General features: G+C 41.9%; 1 protein-coding gene across 2 annotated transcripts in view; it reads left to right on the top strand.

The window, feature by feature from the left end:
• Positions 1–14,947, top strand: part of rab3d (RAB3D, member RAS oncogene family) — a 42,825-nt gene extending 27,878 nt beyond the window's left edge. The window contains exons 2-6 of one of the 2 annotated variants that reach the window (XR_010003185.1): positions 5,131–5,358; positions 9,180–9,298; positions 11,354–11,478; positions 13,156–14,646; positions 14,777–14,947. Coding sequence is in view for 1 of the 2 variants with exons in the window: in XM_062971445.1 (XP_062827515.1) it covers positions 5,131–5,358; positions 9,180–9,298; positions 11,354–11,478; positions 13,156–13,346 (663 nt within the window). In the remaining variant the exon portion in view is untranslated. Of the gene's footprint in view, positions 1–5,130; positions 5,359–9,179; positions 9,299–11,353; positions 11,479–13,155 lie in introns of both variants that reach the window. The other variant, XM_062971445.1, reaches the window with a different exon arrangement.
• The last annotated feature ends 2,606 nt before the right edge of the window (positions 14,948–17,553 follow it).

Here is a 17,553-nt window from a genome sequence, read left to right as displayed (position 1 = left end):
TAGAATGAGTATTTGCATACTCTTGACCCAGCATATAAATGGTATGGCTCTCCAGATGTTCTTGGACCATAACCCTCATCAACGTTAGCTAACATAACCAATTATCCAAGCGTGTTCAAAGGGGGGCAGCAGTAGCTGTGCATTGAGCATATGTTTGTGAATGAGCATACGTTTTGCATCTGAATCTGTAGCAGTATAAGCATGGCAGTGAAATACTGCTCTTGTATACAGAAGCCGAAATGCCAATGATAGGATGTGAGATTAAAACCTCTACAGTTTGCATCTTACTATAGGTTGAGCTTATCCAGAATTCCAAAACCTAAAATATTCCAAAATCTCAAATAGTCCGGATGGGTGGCTGAGACAGTAATACATGTACTTTCTGATAACTGAATTTCTACGAACTTTGTTTAATGCACAATATTATTAAAAATATTGTACAAAATTATCTTCAGACTACAGTAGAGTCTCACTTATCCAACACTCGTTTATCCAACGTGCTGGATTAGCCATTTTTGTAGTCAATGTTTTCAATACATCGTGACATTTTGGTGCTAAATTCGTAAATGCAGTAATTACTACATAGCATTACTGCATATTGAACTACTTTTTCTGTCAAATTTGTTGTATAACATGATGTTTTGCTGCTTAATTTGTAAAATCATAACCTAATTTGATGTTTAATAGGCTTTTCCTTAATCCCTCCTTATTATCCAACATATTCACTTATCCAACGTTCTGCCGGCTCGTTTATGTTGGATAAGTGAGACTCTACTGTATTTGTTTAGACCAGCTATACACAAAACATACATGAGTATTGTGTTTAGACTTGGGTCCCATATCCATGATGTTTCATTATGTACTTACTTAGGCAATCTCTCATTGTCCGAGTATAATGGCCTTCCAAGTGTAGTGTCTTGGCGGTGGATATGTAGGCGATTGTGGAGCCCTATTCTTGACCCAAATGTTCTTCCACAGTGAGGACATCGGTTTCCAGGTAGAAGGCGTTCCTGGTCAGGGTTGGCTTGACACGCCTTCCTTTTGGCATGTTTCTCCCTTTCACCCTCCATTCGTGCCTCTTCAAATTCCACGGCACTGCTGGTCACAGCTGACCTCCAGTTAGAGTGCGCAAGGGCCAGGGCTTCCCAGTTCTCAGTGTCTATGCCACAGTTTTAAAGGTTAGCTTTAAGCCCATCTTTAAATCTCTTTTCCTATCCACCAACATTCCATTTTCAAAAAAGGGGAAAGAACAGACTGTGAAAACTATCAAGGTATCTCCCTTCTAAACTCAGCTGGGAAACTCCTCACAAGAATCTTTGCAAACCGCCTTCTCCCTGTCTCAGAAGACACCCTCCCAGAATCCGAGAACGCCTTTCGTCCCTCCAGAGGAACAGTGGACATGATCTTCACTGCACGACAGCTCCAAGAAAAATGCAGGGAACAAAACCAACCTCTGTACATGGCATTCATTGTCCTTGTAAAGGCATTTGGCACAGTGAATCAAAGCTCTCCTCCAAAGCCATCCTCCAAAAAATTTGATGCTTTGACAAATTTGTGAACATCCTGCACAAATTTGACATGATGGCAACAGTCTTGGACAACAACAGCTCCCAAACTGATCCAGTTTAAGGTGGAATCAGGTGCCAAACAGGGATGTGTTATTGTCCCAACCTTATTTTCAATCTTCATCACTATGATATTTCATCTTGTTGATGGGCAGCTTCCCACCGGAGTTGAAATTGTCTATCAGATAGATGGCAAGCTATTTAACGTCAGCAGACTGAAAGCCAAAACCAACAACATCTGTTATAGAACTCTAATATGCTGATGATAACATTGTCTGTGTGCATTCAGAAGAAGACCTACAAGCCACTCCAAACACCTTTGCAGAAGCATACAAGAAGCTCGCCCTCTCATTGAACATTGAGAAAACCAAAGTGCTCTTCCATCAATCACCAGCCAATCCCTCTCCAATGCCAGGAGTACAGCTTAATGGTGTAACATTAGAAAATGTTGACCATTTCCACTACCTTGGCAGCCACCTCCCCACAAAAGTCAAAATTGAGGCTGAAATACAACACCGCCTGAGCTCTGCGAGTGCAGCTTTCTTCCGAATGAAGCAGAGAGTATTTGAGGATCAGAACATTAAGGAATACCAAGGTGTTTCATTATGCACCTACATACGGATACAGGTATTCTGAAATCTGCGGGTGGAGATTTAAAATACTTCTGGTTTCATATAACAGATATTCAACCTGTATATCCTTTCCTAAAAACAATATTTTCGTCCGCTGCTTATATACAAGCTTGTCCCGAGGGCTCCGCCTGGGAAATGATAATACAACCTTACACACATCAGTCAGGATTGGGGTTGTTGTATGTCTTTCGGGCTGTGTGGCCATGTTCCAGAAGCATTCTCTCCTGACGTTTCGCCCACATCTATGGCAGGCATCCTCAGAGGTTGTGAGGTACCTCACAACCTCTGAGGATGCCTGCCATAGATGTGGGCGAAACGTCAGGAGAGAATGCTTCTGGAACATGGCCACACAGCCCGAAAGACATACAACAACCCTGTGATCCCGGCCATGAAAGCCTTCGACAACACATCAGTCAGGATTGTTCCTCCAGGAAAATTGGTGGCATGGGTGTGGACATACTCCCTTGCAGGAACTAATGGCTTGGAGCTAGGTTGTTCCAGAAGGTGCTACTTATTGCCAGCAGTCTCTATTTGCTTTCTACAGTTCCCATATCGACTGCTAGTGCCGACTATGATTAATCATGTATATGTGAATAACCTGGCTATTGGAGAAGGGATAGGTTCAAGGCACAGCTGATGTTGTTCCACAGCAAGCCCTTGAAATCCTTAAAACCTTGCCGGTTTGGTTTTTTAAGAAGCAGCTTTACTTGGGGCTTTATCAGAACTCCAGATAAAGTCACAGAAAACATACAAATAACGCAAAGTTTCACAAAATACAGAGGCAATGAGACATTAGTCACAACCCCAAACAAAGCTCACGTCTTTGTGACTCCAGCCTTGATGTAAAGCAATCTGTCATGGCTTAATCCAGGAAGAAATTTCAGAGTAAAAGAGTGCTCTAGAGAGTGCTGTGTCTTGGTGGTGGAGGATCAATGTCACTTTTTAAATTGCAGCATTCAATAAAAGGCCACCAAGTGTCACAAAATGAGTTAACTGTCTTATTATTTCTCCTACCTTTTATGTAATCTATCAGATAGTTTTCCATAAGGCCAGAACCCATCATTCATTTAACCAACTGTATATCATATGTTTTAGAACCTTTCCAGTGTGTAAACACTTGCAATCTTGCTGCTAAGCAATGCCCTATTGATCTTTAAAGTGAAAGCCTTTCTTTTTTCATTCAAGAAAATGTGCAGGAGAGCTAGAGTTAAGCAAGATTTTACTTTTTCTCCTTATCTTGGAAATGTCATTAAATACAGGCAGTCCCTGAGTTACAAACATCCAACTTACATATGATTCCTAGTTATGAACAGGGGTGTGACAACAGGAAGTGAGAAAAATCTACCCGTACGAAGGAAAATTCACTCCTGGAAGAGTTATTATCATGGGGAAAAAGTGTCCCCACTGAAACTTTATCGTCAATCCTTGTTTTCACAACAAGCCAATTTTTTCAAAATCCAATGATCACGGGGACAGAAAAGTGAGGTGAAATCTTCTGAACAGGAGCAGAAACAGCAAAACACACACCACACAGGTGTTAACCCTTCCCTATGCTATTTAAAGCTAAATAAATACATATATAGAATCATAGAATCATAGAATCATAGAATAGTAGAGTTGGAAGAGACCTCAAAGGCCATCTAGTCCAACCCCCCGCTAAGAAGCAGGAAATCGCATTCAAAGCACCCCCGACAGATGGCCATCCAGCCTCTGCTTAAAAGCCTCCAAAGAAGGAGCTGGAGTTGTATTTACAAAATGGCTGGAGTTATATTTACAAAATGTACCTGTTCCGACTTACAAACAAATTCAACTTATGAACAAATCTACAGAACCTACCTTGTTCATAACTTGGGGACTGTTTGTATTTGATCAAAAACAGGTAAGTAACAGGACATGAAGGAGCCCCAGTGGCGAAGTGTGTTAAAGCACTGAGCTGCTGAACTTGCAGACCGAAAGGTCCCAGGTTCAAACCCCAGAAGCGGTGTGAGCGGTCACTGTTAGCTCCAGCTTCTGCCAACCTAGCAGTTCGAAAACATGCCAATGTGAGTAGATCAATAGGTACCGCTCCAGCGGGAAGGTAACGGCGCTCCATGCAGTCATGCCGGCCACATGACCTTTGAGGTGTCTACGGACAACGCCGGCTCTTCGGCTTAGAAATGGAGATGAGCACCAACCCCAGAGCCGGACACGACTGGACTTCATGTCAGGGGAAAACCTTTACCTATATATATATTATGGTCAATGACCAGCACGAAAAAATTAACAAACATCGGGAACACGACATACATTTAGGTATTAAGAAACACTGTCAAACACTCAACCCCCAGAGTCAGAGATGACTGGACTTAACGTCAGGGGAAACCTTTACCTTTAACAGGACATGACCCTTCTGTGATAGTACATCTCCAACACAGCTGCCTCTGTGTGCTTGCACATGCACCCCTGTGTATATAAAGTGCCATCTGCTTTAGTTTTGATGGGCTATATTACTATATGTGTATTGATTTATACAGGGGGTTAGACTAGATTGCCCATGTGGTCTCTTCCAACTCTGTGATTCTGTGTGATCTTTAGGTGAGGATGAGAATCAATTTTGTGATTTTTTATTCCATTTGATGTTCCATCTAGTTTTGTGGGGTGCAAACTTTGCTGCCTTAAACATTGGGGTGGGAGCCGACGACAGTCGTATTACTTTCTAAAGCGGCTGTGTGTACAAACTGACCGTTTCCTTACCCTGCCTCAGATTTTCTTGGGTGTTGGATGTAGATTGGACACAATGTAATGGATTGAGGAAGGAACCTCTGTGTCAGACTTTGAGGCCAAGCAAATGCCATATTACTTTTTCTTCTGGATCAGGGTCTGGAAATCCTGTAACAGGACATGGGCCTAAATACTGCACCAATAAAATCATTTGGCTTTCTCTTATCCTGCAGATGGCCTCAGCAAACGATACCCGGCAAGCGCCCAAGGATGCTGCTGACCAGAACTTTGACTATATGTTCAAGTTGCTAATCATCGGCAACAGCAGTGTGGGCAAGACTTCGTTCCTCTTCCGGTATGCGGACGACTCCTTCACATCAGCCTTTGTTAGCACTGTGGGCATCGACTTCAAGGTCAAGACAGTCTACAGGAATGAGAAAAGAGTCAAGCTGCAGATTTGGGTAAGAAAGGGTTGAAGTTGAGGGCAGGAGCTGGCCGGGCCACAGCCAGGGAAGGGAAAGACGATAATTTTATCTGCATTTTGATAGGAACTGCCACAACACACGCACACACACACACACACACACACACACACACATATATATCTATACTAGCTGTGCCCGGCCACGCGTTGCTGTGGCGAAGTATGGTGGTATGGGAAATAAAGTATTGAGGAACTGGTGGTAGTTAAGGTAAAGGGTCCCCTGGGTTGAGTGGGTTGCTAGGAGACCAAGTGAGTGGAGCTTAGCCTTCTAACTGGCAGCAATTGGATAAAAACAATTATTCCTCTCCCTCTAATTAGGTCTTTATTTTTCTTTTCTTTTTGTTGTATCAACATAGAGGCATGGATGATGGGTTCTGCTGTCAATTTTCGAGGTTGTGGGGTGTTTACTTTTGTTGTTTTGTCCGCTGCCGTGATGCCATCACTCTTTTATATATATAGATAAGCCCCCGGTGGTGCTTGTTGTGGTAATCTCTGAGCGGTTAGACTCAATTTAACCCTCTCTGGGGGAGATTCCATCAAAATGCAGCACAGTAGCAAAAGCAAAAGCTTTCAAATGCAACAGTTACTTCCACGGGGTGAGCAAATAGAAGCCTTTCAGCTTAGGATGGCAATTGATTGCAGAGTCTCAGTAAAAGTTCAAAAAACATTTATTTAGGTAAAAAGAATTCCATTATAGATAGAAAGGCTTGGGAGCTGTCTAGTCTACTCTAGACTGATTTCTAAGGAAAAATAAGAAAGGAAAAATAACAAACATCTAAATAGTTACATCTTGCCAGGAGAGACAGCAAGATGCTGCTTGTTAGCTAGAAGAACAAAGGGAGAAGAGAGAACCAAAATGGTTCCAACCTCATGGTCCAGTTTATTGGGGCCATAAAAGACATTCTGACCAATGAGAAGTTAGTGTCCCTGGAGATTCACATTTCTACTAACTTCAAAGTAAGGGATGTGACGTGAACAGGATAGAGTGAAACACAGTAACGCCTGTCTAGGCATGCTTTGGAAACAGGGAAAGGATTCCCTCAATCTAACTCTATCATCTAACTACATTTAGACTTGAATAGTCCAGGGTGATTCCCAACAGTGCTGAGCTGCTGAACTTGCTCACCGAAAGGTTGCCAGTTCAAATTCGGGGAGTGGAGTCAGCTCCTGCTGTTAGCCCCAGCTTCTGCCAACCTAGCAGTTCGAAAACATGCCAATATGAGTAGATCAATAGTTACCGCTCTGGCGGAAAGGTAACAGCGCTCTGGGCAGTCGTGCCAGCCACATGATCTTGGAGGCGTCTACAGATAACACCGGCTCTTCGGCTTGGAAATGGAGATGAGCACCAACCCCAGAGCCGGACACGACTGGACTTCATGTCAGGGGAAAACCTTTACCTATATATAATATGGTCAATGACCAGCACGAAAAAATTAACAAACATTGGGAACATGACATACATTTAGGTATTAAGAAACACTGTCAAACACTCACTCCTTAATTCCCTTGTCAAAGCAGAGTCCTGGCTGGTGAGCCTTCCCGCCAGGGCTGTAGCCGGGGGGGGGGGGGGTGTTAGGGGTTCAACCCCCCCCCCAAATTTTTCAAAAAAAACCTGGTTTACTCATGAATTTTAACTGGTTAACCAACTCCCTATGCTAAGTCTATGAGACGCAAAAAAATTAAGAGTCCCTCCAGAACTACAAGCACTATCTCAAGCAAATATTGACAGGCCTGTAGCGGTGGGGGGAGGAGTAAGGGGGTAGGGGTTCAACACCCCCCCCCCCCGAAATTTTCAACTCCCCCCAAAAATATTCTGGCTATGGCCCTACTTCCCACATATAACCCACCACTCTCTGTTCCCTTTTAAGTTCCCAATCAAGCATTCAATTTCTTTAAATTTTAATCAGCTAAATGTCAGCCCCTACGCACTTCAGGAGCCCCACCCGCAGCCTGCTATCAGCATGGAAGGTGACATATTTCAAGGACCTGCAGAGCAAGCTCTGGTTTCCATCGTAACCACAGGCCAGGGGAGCTGGTGTCCAGGGGAACCAGGAGTGCTTGAGCCTCCTAGGCAAGGAGGCTGTGCATGAGCTCTCACTTCCACAGTCCCTTTCTCAACCTGGCCTTATCCCTTTATCTATATCTCCCCTATCCCTTTATTGAGCTGTTATGACTGTGACTGTGTTTATTATGCAAGCTATGGTCTCCATTCTGAGATTGGTCTCAATTTGGATTAGCATGGATTTCTCTGAGAAGTGAAGTCTTGGAACCAGACAATTATCTGCTATAGTGAGAGAAAGATGATGTAGAGCTAGAATCTAAGTAATTCTTTACTGTGATTTGGCAGAGCAGTTAATAATAATAATAATAATAATAATAATAATAATAATAATAATAATAATAATAATATCACCACACTACAAACTAGAGCTGACAGCTGGCACAATAAAATATTGCATGGAAAGTTCCTTGACAAAATTGAAGGAAAAGCTGATAAGGAGAAGACCTGGCTATGGCTCACGAATGGGACCCTGAAGAAGGAGACAGAAGGCCTGATCCTTGCAGCTCAGGAGCAAGCCATCAGGACAAATGCAATTAAGGCCAAGATCGAAAAATCAGCTGATGACCCAAAATGCAGACTGTGCAAGGAAGCTGACGAAACCATTGATCATATCCTTAGTTGCTGTAAGAAATTCACACAGACAGACTACAAACAGAGACACAACTATGTGGCCCAAATAATTCATTGGAACTTATGCCTCAAGTACCACCTTCCAGCAGCCAAGAACTGGTGGGATCACAAACCTGCAAAAGTATTGGAAAATGAGCACGCAAAAATGCTGTGGGACTTCCGAATCCAGACTGACAAAGTTCTGGAACACAACACACTAGACATCACAGTTGTGGAAAGGAAAAAGGTTTGGATCATGGATGTTGCCATCCCAGGTGACAGTCGCATAGACGAAAAACAACAGGAAAAACTCAGCCGCTATCAGGACCTCAAGATTGAACTTCAAAGACTCTGGCAGAAACCAGTACAGATGGTCCCGGTGGTGATGGGCACATTGGGTGCCATGCCAATGCCAGCCTGCATATGGATACAGTAGACATTGGCAAAATTACGATCTGCCAACTGCAAAAGGCCACCCTACTGGGATCTGCACGCATCATCCGAAAATACATCACACAGTCCTAGAAGCTTGGGAAGTGTTCGACTTGTGATTTTGTGATACAAAATCTAGCATATCTATCTTGTTTTCTGTATGATAATAATAATAATAATAACAATAATAATAATAATAATAATAATAATAATAACAACAACAATAATAATAATAATAATAATAATAATAATAATAATAATAATTTATTTTTCTATCCCGCCACCATCTCCCCGAAGGGACTTGGGGCAGCTAACATGGGGTGATGCCCAAAACAAAACAGAATAAAACAATTACAACCAATATCAAAACAAAAACAGTAATAACATAAATCAAATAAAATAAACAATTTAAACATTTTAAAAATACAATAAAACACATAAAATAAGAACAAATGAGTAATAATACAGCATCAACCACTGGAGATAAAAGGGGTTGGGCATATAAAACACAATATCCAAAGCTTTAATAAAGTGCATAAAGTGTCAGAGAGTCAACTGGGATAATATGGGATAAGGTAAGGTAGGAAGGGATTAAAGTGCTAAGAAGTAATGTCTCGGTGAAAGGGTCTTTACATTATACTATATTACTCCAGGATGGCTTTGTTTGAAATGGTGTCTCTCTCTTTCTTTCTAAGGACACAGCTGGCCAAGAGCGATATCGGACTATAACAACGGCCTATTACAGAGGAGCAATGGGCTTCTTGCTCATGTATGATATTTCCAATCAGGAGTCCTTCAGTGCTGTACAAGACTGGTAAGAGATGCCATACAAAACCCTAAGAAGGGTTTGGTATTATAACTTCTCCTTTGCCATGGAGGCCATTTCCAAATAGTGTGTCTGTAGAGCAGAATTGGGGATTTACCCAAATGGTGTGGATGAAATGCCTCATTTATAAGATTGTTCAGATGTTCTCTCTTCATGCCACAAAGTGACTTGACCCAGGTTCTACTCCAGTAGTTTCCATTTAAGTATGTTTAGTTCTTTTTATCTTTGTAGAAATGTTCAAAGTCAAAGACCCCTCCTCATTCTCTCAGAGCAGTGGTTGTCAACCTTCCTAATGCTGCGACCCCTTAATACAGTTCCTCATGTTGTGGTGACCCCTAACCATAAAATTATTTTTGTTGCTACTTCATAACTGTAATTTTTCTCCTGTTATGAATTGTAATGCAAGTATCTGATATGCAGGATGTATTTTCATTCACTAGACCAAAGATGTCACAAATACCCGATACACCCAAATTTGAATACTGGGGGGCTGATTTTGTCATTTGGGAGTTGTAGTTGCTGGGATTTATAGCTAACCCACAATCAAAGAGCATTCTGAACTCCACCAATGATGGAATTGAACCAGACTTGGCACACAGAACTCCCATGACCAACAGGAAATACTGGAAGGGTTTGGTAGACATTGACCTTGAGTTTGGGAGTTGTAGTTCACCTACATCCAGACAGCACTGTGGACTCAACAATGATGGATCTGGACCAAACTTGGTATGAATACTCAATATGCCCAAATGTTAACACTGGTGGAGTTTGGAGAAAATAGACTTTGACAGGAGCGGCTTAAAGAGCTGGGCATGTTTAGCCTGCAGAAGAGAAGGCTGAGAGGAGACATGATAGCCATGTACAAATATGTGAGGGGAAGTCATAGGGAGGAGGGAGGGAGCTTGTTTTCTGCTGCCCTGCAGACTAGGATGCGGAACAATGGCTTCAAACTACAGGAAAGGAGATTCCACCTGAACATCAGGAAGAACTTCCTGAGAGCTGTTCGGCAGTGGAACTCTCTTCTCCAGAGTGTGGTGGAGGCTCCTTCTTTGGAGGCTTTTAAGCAGAGGTTGGATGTCCATCTGTCGGGGGTGCTTTGAACATGATTTCCTGCTACTTTGCAGGGGGTTGGACTGGATGCCCCATGAGGTCTCTTCCAACTCTACTATTCTATGATTCTATGATTCTATCTAGTCTCCAAAAAAGATGTTTCAGAGATGTTCCAGGAGGCCAGTGTTCTCACACACATTGCAAAGTCCCTGAAATCTCTAACAACCTCTGAAGAATCCTTACCCAGAATGGGAGGTAGTAGAGCCACAAATCTTTCTGTGTTTTGTTTTTGAAGAGCTGGTGATTCTGAATGCATGAGCAATGGGTTTTCTGAATGTTATTTTACTGTTGTTGTTGGGGAGATAGTAGTGGGTTATAAATAATAATAATAATAATCATCATCATCATCATCATTATGGGTTTTTCTTCTGTCTTCTGAAACATACTAAGGGATTGTTGTGTTGGATGTGCAGCCAAATACAACAAAATATAACATTTACAAAAGAGTGATATGTTTATTGGCCATCCAAAATGCACAAAATACATCATGCAACCTTTCAAAATTTCACTGGCTTCTTCATTAAGTAAATCTTTTACAAATCATACAAGAACAGAAAAGCAGTGGTTACACATGTATGCATTTCATCTCAGATTTTTTTTTGTTGTCAGTTAAGATGGTCTAGACTAGCAGTGTTCCCCAAACTTTGGCCTTTCATATGTTTTGGACTTCATCTTCCAGATTTCTTAACAGCCAAGATGGCTGGGCCTTTTAGAACTTGAAGTCCAGCATAGCTAGAGGACCAACATTTGGGAAATGCTGGTCTAGAGGGATATGGTTATGGGGACTACCCATTGAATATCACTCCTTATAGTACATTTGACTCTGGCTTTGCAGCCCATAAAGGAACATAGGATTATTATAGAAATACATGGTTGAGAATAACAAGATCCAGACATGCATTCTTCTTGCTTCCTTTTCTGTCTCTCCTTTAGGGCAACTCAGATCAAGACTTACTCCTGGGACAATGCTCAAGTGATCCTAGTTGGGAACAAGTGTGACCTGGAGGATGACAGAATTGTACCCACTGAAGATGGGAAGAGGCTGGCTGATGAGCTAGGTTTGTCCTGTCTTCACCTATTGATACACATCTCCAGTTGGGCTCATCAACAATACACCCATGCCAAAACAATGACCCCCCCCCCATACCTTCTTTCTTCTCTTTTTATATATAAACTTTATTATGGTCCATGGACCCACAACTGTTAGGTGGATAACGTACAGGAATTTACAAAACATTCAAAACCAGGGAAATGTGTTAAACAGACACATACTACATAAAGTCAGGTAATACCCTGTTCAGACACTAGGCTCTTTCTCAGCCTTGCTGCCACTGCAAGGAACTTTGTCACTGTGAGGATCACCTTGTGGTGCTTATCCTCCTTAAGATGTCTGACCTTCCCTTGTGGGGCATGGTCAATCGGGTCAGGATTGGGTGTATGAGTTGACCTTGTTGGGCTGAATAATAGCGGCACTGCAACAAGATGTGTTCTAATTTTTCTATTTCATTTCTACCGCACAGGCATAATCCTTGGGAGTAGGGGATACCAGATAGTTGCCATTTAGCAGCTCTGATGGAAGTACGTTTAGTCTCACTATGCTGGTACAGCTGTACCAAAAGCTCTGACTTTATTTTCTTGCTGCTAATGTTTGCAATCATAGGACAGGCCGCCTGTCAATCATCATTAAGTTTGGTTCCGCCTCTTGTTCAGGGCTCTAGGAGGGTAGGAGCCATTTTTAAGTCTGTCTCGCTTAGGAAGCTAAGCTATAGGACGTAGACCAGCTCATCCCGTAGAAAAGCTTCATATCTCAAGAACATCCGGGGTATAGAACATCCAAGAAAACAGAAACAGAAATTCCAGGGGGAAAGTCCCAAAAGCTCTGGCTGAGAGCTTACAGCCTCTCAGCCTCACAGCTCCTGAGGGAAACAGCCCTAAGTTTCTAAAGACTCAAAGAGAGAACAGCATCACAGATCCACAGAACCCCAGCTGAAACATCTACAAGCCTTGGTTGGTAGGTCCATTCGATACCCAGACGCATTTGGAATCGGTAGTGGGTCCCACATCAGCTAGGCCCATTTTGATAGACAGCCTGGGAGAGGTTAGAAGAGGGTTTTCACAGTTATCCAAAGCCAATTGCCTGCCCCCTGGGGACAAGACTGAAAGGGCCAACAGTTTATTAAGGAAACTTTGAAGTGTTATTTGACTCCTTGAAGATTTATTATTTGTTCATCAATAAAGACTTTGTTATCACATTAAAGACCCAAAGGACTATCCTTGTTCAGGAAAATTCTCAACAACCTCTCTTTCGAGGCGCCCTGGCTTCCCGCTGGGCATAAAGTATACGTCCTATACAAAGACAATAGTTACAGGCCCAGCGCGTGACAGAACAGTCACTTTTATGAAGAGTTTGGTAATTAGACACTGTGAGACAGTTAAGATAATTACATGACTTAAATGGCTCAGTGTTTGGTAAGTTCAGGGCCCTAGAGGAACATGGTGAATTTAAGCAAGCTCTGAGCTCTCCCAGGGCAATGTTCCTCATCCGTTGCTTTAGTAATTTCTGTGCCGTTTTGAAACCAAGTTGCAGCAAAAGAGACACTGATAGACCAATTGAGGTCGCTTTCCTCTTGGCCCTACTTGTCCAAAAGGGTTGAGTCGTTTCGGATGGAATAAAATGTGATAGGCCCGTTTCCAATTTGAATCTTTTTATTTTCTTAATTTTTTTCTCTCTCCAGGTTTTGAATTCTTTGAGGCCAGTGCTAAGGATAACATCAACGTCAAGCAGGTCTTTGAGCGCTTGGTGGATATCATCTGTGAAAAGATGAATGAAAGCCTGGATCCTAGCCCTGGCACAACCAGCAACAACCATAAAAATACGGCACTGAATGAGACTCCAGCAGCACAGTCCAACAGTTGTTCTTGCTAAATGGGACATTGCTCACCTTCTTGGACCTTACAGGTCACTCCCCATTGCCCCATCTAAATAGGGAGAAAGGCTCAGCAGTTGCCCGTCTCTTCATCCAAATGCTAGTTGGCTGATTTGCCCAGTTTGCCTCTGGTTATGCCTGTTTGGCCCTTGACAGCATGTGCCAGTTGCCTGGTGCCCCCTTTCTTCCCCATGTAGCATGATCAACATTTTCTAGCCGATGAGCATGATTTCTTTGACACACTTGCACTCACAATCTGTTCTCCAGTCTAATGATTTGTTTTGCAGTCCAGGTGATTTAAAGCCAGCTCTGGGCCAGTGAAGATCTTTCTCTCAGCTTCCTCACAGGGCTCCTGTGGAACTGCAACCATGTGCAGTGCCAATTGTCTGGCTTTTTTACTGGATAGCTCAGTGACTGGAAGGCTGGCACTTCATTTTGCCAGCTGCTGCCTTCTATGAGCTTCTCCACTGTTTAAAGATAATAAATCCCAGTGGCAGTTTGATCATGGGTATTCTTATTTTCTACCTCTTAGAGAACAGGGTGGTTGTGAGCAAAATGCACTGGTGATGGACAGACAGAAAGGCCTGATCTCTTTAGAATGGGATACAATAGGATGGATGCTGCTCTCTCCGAAAACACTGGCTTCACCTTTCATACCTATATCTATAAGGGGTTAGACTGGCAAGTGAGATAGCAAAGCACTATACTTCCTCTCCATGATATGATATGAGAGGTTACTCATTAACCACCTGACCCATCTGATTTTCTTTTCCGGACGTTACCACTATGACTTGAGCTCTCAACCAGTGAAGCCAGAGTTGGCTCAAGGATATTTTTTATTATCAGTGACAACAGCATCATTGCCATCTTCCTTCAGACTTTCTGATTCCCTCTAAGTTTAGCTGCAATCCTCAATGTAGTTGGGGATGTTGGATTTTTCCAGCAACAATATATTGCTGTGAGCTACCCCCCATCATAATATGAAGTGCATTTAGGTGGCATTGACTTGAGTAGGCAGTGAACACCTAGGAATTTTACAAAAGATTTGCTCCTGAAATTAGTTTGTTCATAGCTGTTATTTTTTTGACTCGTTTAGAGGGTCATGAGCTATGGGGAATCTCTTGAAGAGAGCTGGGCTTTCAAAATTCACCATTACACTACTGATTCCAGCCTATAGCAGTTGTGTTAATGTGATGCATGTAAAGTTGATTGATGTATGTAAAGTTGATTGATAATTTCTGAGTAGCATGATTGTAGGCTTTGGGCTTGTCTTCAGTTGGCCTCCCTAGGACTATGAAGGTTTAGGTCAGTGGTTCTTAACCTGGGGTCCCCAGATGTTTTTTGGCTTTCAACTCCCAGAAATCCTAACAGTTGGTTAACTGGCTGGGATTTCTGGGAGTTGTAGGCCAAAAACATCTGGGGACCCCAGGTTGAGAACCACTGGTTTATGGAATCTTGAAACACATGACCTCTCTTGGAACCTCTTCTCGAAATGTCTTAATGGAAGTGTTAGATGTATTTTGTTGCTCATTCACAAAACTTTTGTCCCTAAAATTTGTCATGGAGTCTTAATATTAAAAACTTGTTTTCTATTCCTTCATTAGGCAAAGACTTCCTTGTCAACATGGCACTATTTCAATGAATAGACGAACTCATGAAAGTAGAAACCTTACTATTTTACTCACAGGTCTTCAGTTCTTAAGAACTGAAGAAAGAAATAATTGTATTAAGTCTTTCCTCACCCCAGATGCTTCTCATATGACAAGAAGGTATAGAACGCTATCAAAAAAAATGTGGGAGCACCTAAAGATCCTTGGTGTGAGTCTTCTCAAAAAATACATATGAGGTGACTGTTTTCACTGGGGATGGAAAAGAGATCTGAGAAAATCACTTTGCCAAAACAGGATGGATCAAACTGCTGTAAGTCCAGTAAACGTGAGGTCAACTACAAACACATAGACATGTTCTTTATTCCTTACATGGTTTAAAGGAAATCCTTTTCAAGTAATGCCAACTAATTTATTTCGTGTACAGTCGGTCCTCCGTATCCACAGGTTTTGCATCCATTGGTTCAACCAACTATGGCTCAAAGATATTCAAGAATAAAGTATCCCCAAAAGCATACTTTGATTTCAACATGTGCTGATCACCACACTGATGTGTAGGCATACCCTGCTGTATCATTCCACTATTTCAGAGATCACCTGGCTTGGTCTGGCCGTAGTATCAGTTGTTCACCATTTTATATGAGGGATGTCCTTTTATTACACCATTGTATATAATGGGACTTGAGCATCTGTGGATTTTGATATCCATGTGGTCCTAGAGCCAAACCTTAGCTGATACCGCAGGCCCACTGTATTGATTTTGTATTTAACTTCAACTTTACTGAATTTATGTGAATGCATTTCTGATGGTTTGGGGTTATTCTGAAAGCCTGTTCTACAGGATTGTAAGAAGTTGCAGAGGTCATTTGTGGAGCAGAAAGATTCTAAAATAAAGTAAATTTTCAAATAATAGTGCATTCTCTGGAAAGAATTAAATAATGAGGTCTCTGAAGGGTTTATAATGTGGCAGAGGTTGTTAGCACACTAGGGTTTTTAGAAACTGCCAAGATTACTGCTTTCCTGTACCTTGCTAGAAACAGAATTAAGAGGGGGGAATTTACTCAGCATTCAATACAATGCTCTATTATGAAGCAGTGCCCATGTTAGCCAAGACTCATTTGTATTGTTCACTCCTAAGAAAATTTGATTTCCAATGCATTTTTATTAGAGGTCTTCCATCTTTTACTCATACCCCCTCCTACATTATTTCCTAAAATAAAACTTTAGAAGAACATCTTCAGTTTAAGCTTCTGCACAGTGGTGATTACTTATTTAGTCATTTGAGGTTTTTTTTCAAAAATATATTTCATATGAAGGACAGTTCTATAGTAAGAGGTGGCATGGCATAGGGGTTTGAGCATTATGATTATTAGTTTGTTTATTTATTTATTGCATTTATATACCAGTTTTCTCACCCCTAAGGGGAATCAAAGCGGTTCAAATCAAATAAATAGCAAAATTCAATACCTCAGAAGTAATCAAACAGCACATTATACATCTTAAACAGTGGCCTATCATTATACATTAATATAATAATAATGAAATAATAATAAAACATCTGTATTCTGAGCACCACAATTCAAGAAGGATATTGTCAAGCTGGAACATATCCAAAGAAGGACAACAAAATAATCAAAGGTTTGAAAGCCTATGAGGAGTGGCTGGAGGTGCTGGATGTGTTTAGCCTGGAGAAAAGAAGGCAGAGAGTAGACAGTATAGCCACACCAATATTTCAAAAGGATGTTGTATTAAAGATGGAGCACGCTTGTGTGTTGCTGTCCCAGAAACAGACTTCATCACACAGGCTTCGGGAAGCATTTCAGGATGCTTCCTCGACGGAGCCCAACAGAGCCCATCACACAACATAAGGCTACTTCCAGAGGGGAAGACGGATGGCAACGCTTCCCCCTATGGGGTAAGTAAAGAGCAATATGGATGATGTGGGGCACAGGGCAACAGTTTCCCCACGCAGCCCTCTGGATTCGCTACGCTTCATAGTAAATGCCCCTGCTATTGCCCTCCATGTGGATGTCAATGTGATGAGGTCCTAGGATATGAATCAACAGAATCAAACTACAGTAGAAGTAATTCCATATAAACATTAAGAATGACTTTCTGCTAGTAAGGTCTATTTAACAGTAGAAAATAGCACTGGCTCCGAGTGTGTTGGTGGCTCCTTCTCTGGAGGTTCTTAAAAAGAGGTTGAATGATCATCTGTTGGAAATACTTTGCGTGTTTTTGCCCAGCAGAAGGGGGTTGGAATGGCTGGCCCTTGAATCTCTTCCAAATCTGTGATTGTCTAGCCTGTATGCCTGCTCAATTAAACTTGGTACCATACATACATACATGTATGATAATAGTTTCTGTTTTAAGAATCCTCAGGTAGACATTTGGAATCAGCTTCTGTATCTGCAGATTCAACTAACTTGGCCTTTTCCCCCTGCAGAGGAGTTAACGGAGATCAGAAACCAGCTTTGATTTACACTCGGCTCTCTGCATTGCAGATTCTGTTTTCATGGAGGAAACCATCCAAACCTTGAAAATATATATATTTAAAACAACCCAAAAGCCTAATTTTGCTACTTTATACAAGAGACAG

Source organism: Anolis carolinensis, chromosome 2 (assembly GCF_035594765.1).
Source record: "Anolis carolinensis isolate JA03-04 chromosome 2, rAnoCar3.1.pri, whole genome shotgun sequence".
NCBI classification, from domain to species: Eukaryota; Metazoa; Chordata; class Lepidosauria; order Squamata; family Dactyloidae; genus Anolis; species Anolis carolinensis.
The sequence above is the reverse complement of the archived record's forward strand: the minus strand, read 5'-3'. Positions and strand labels throughout refer to the sequence as shown.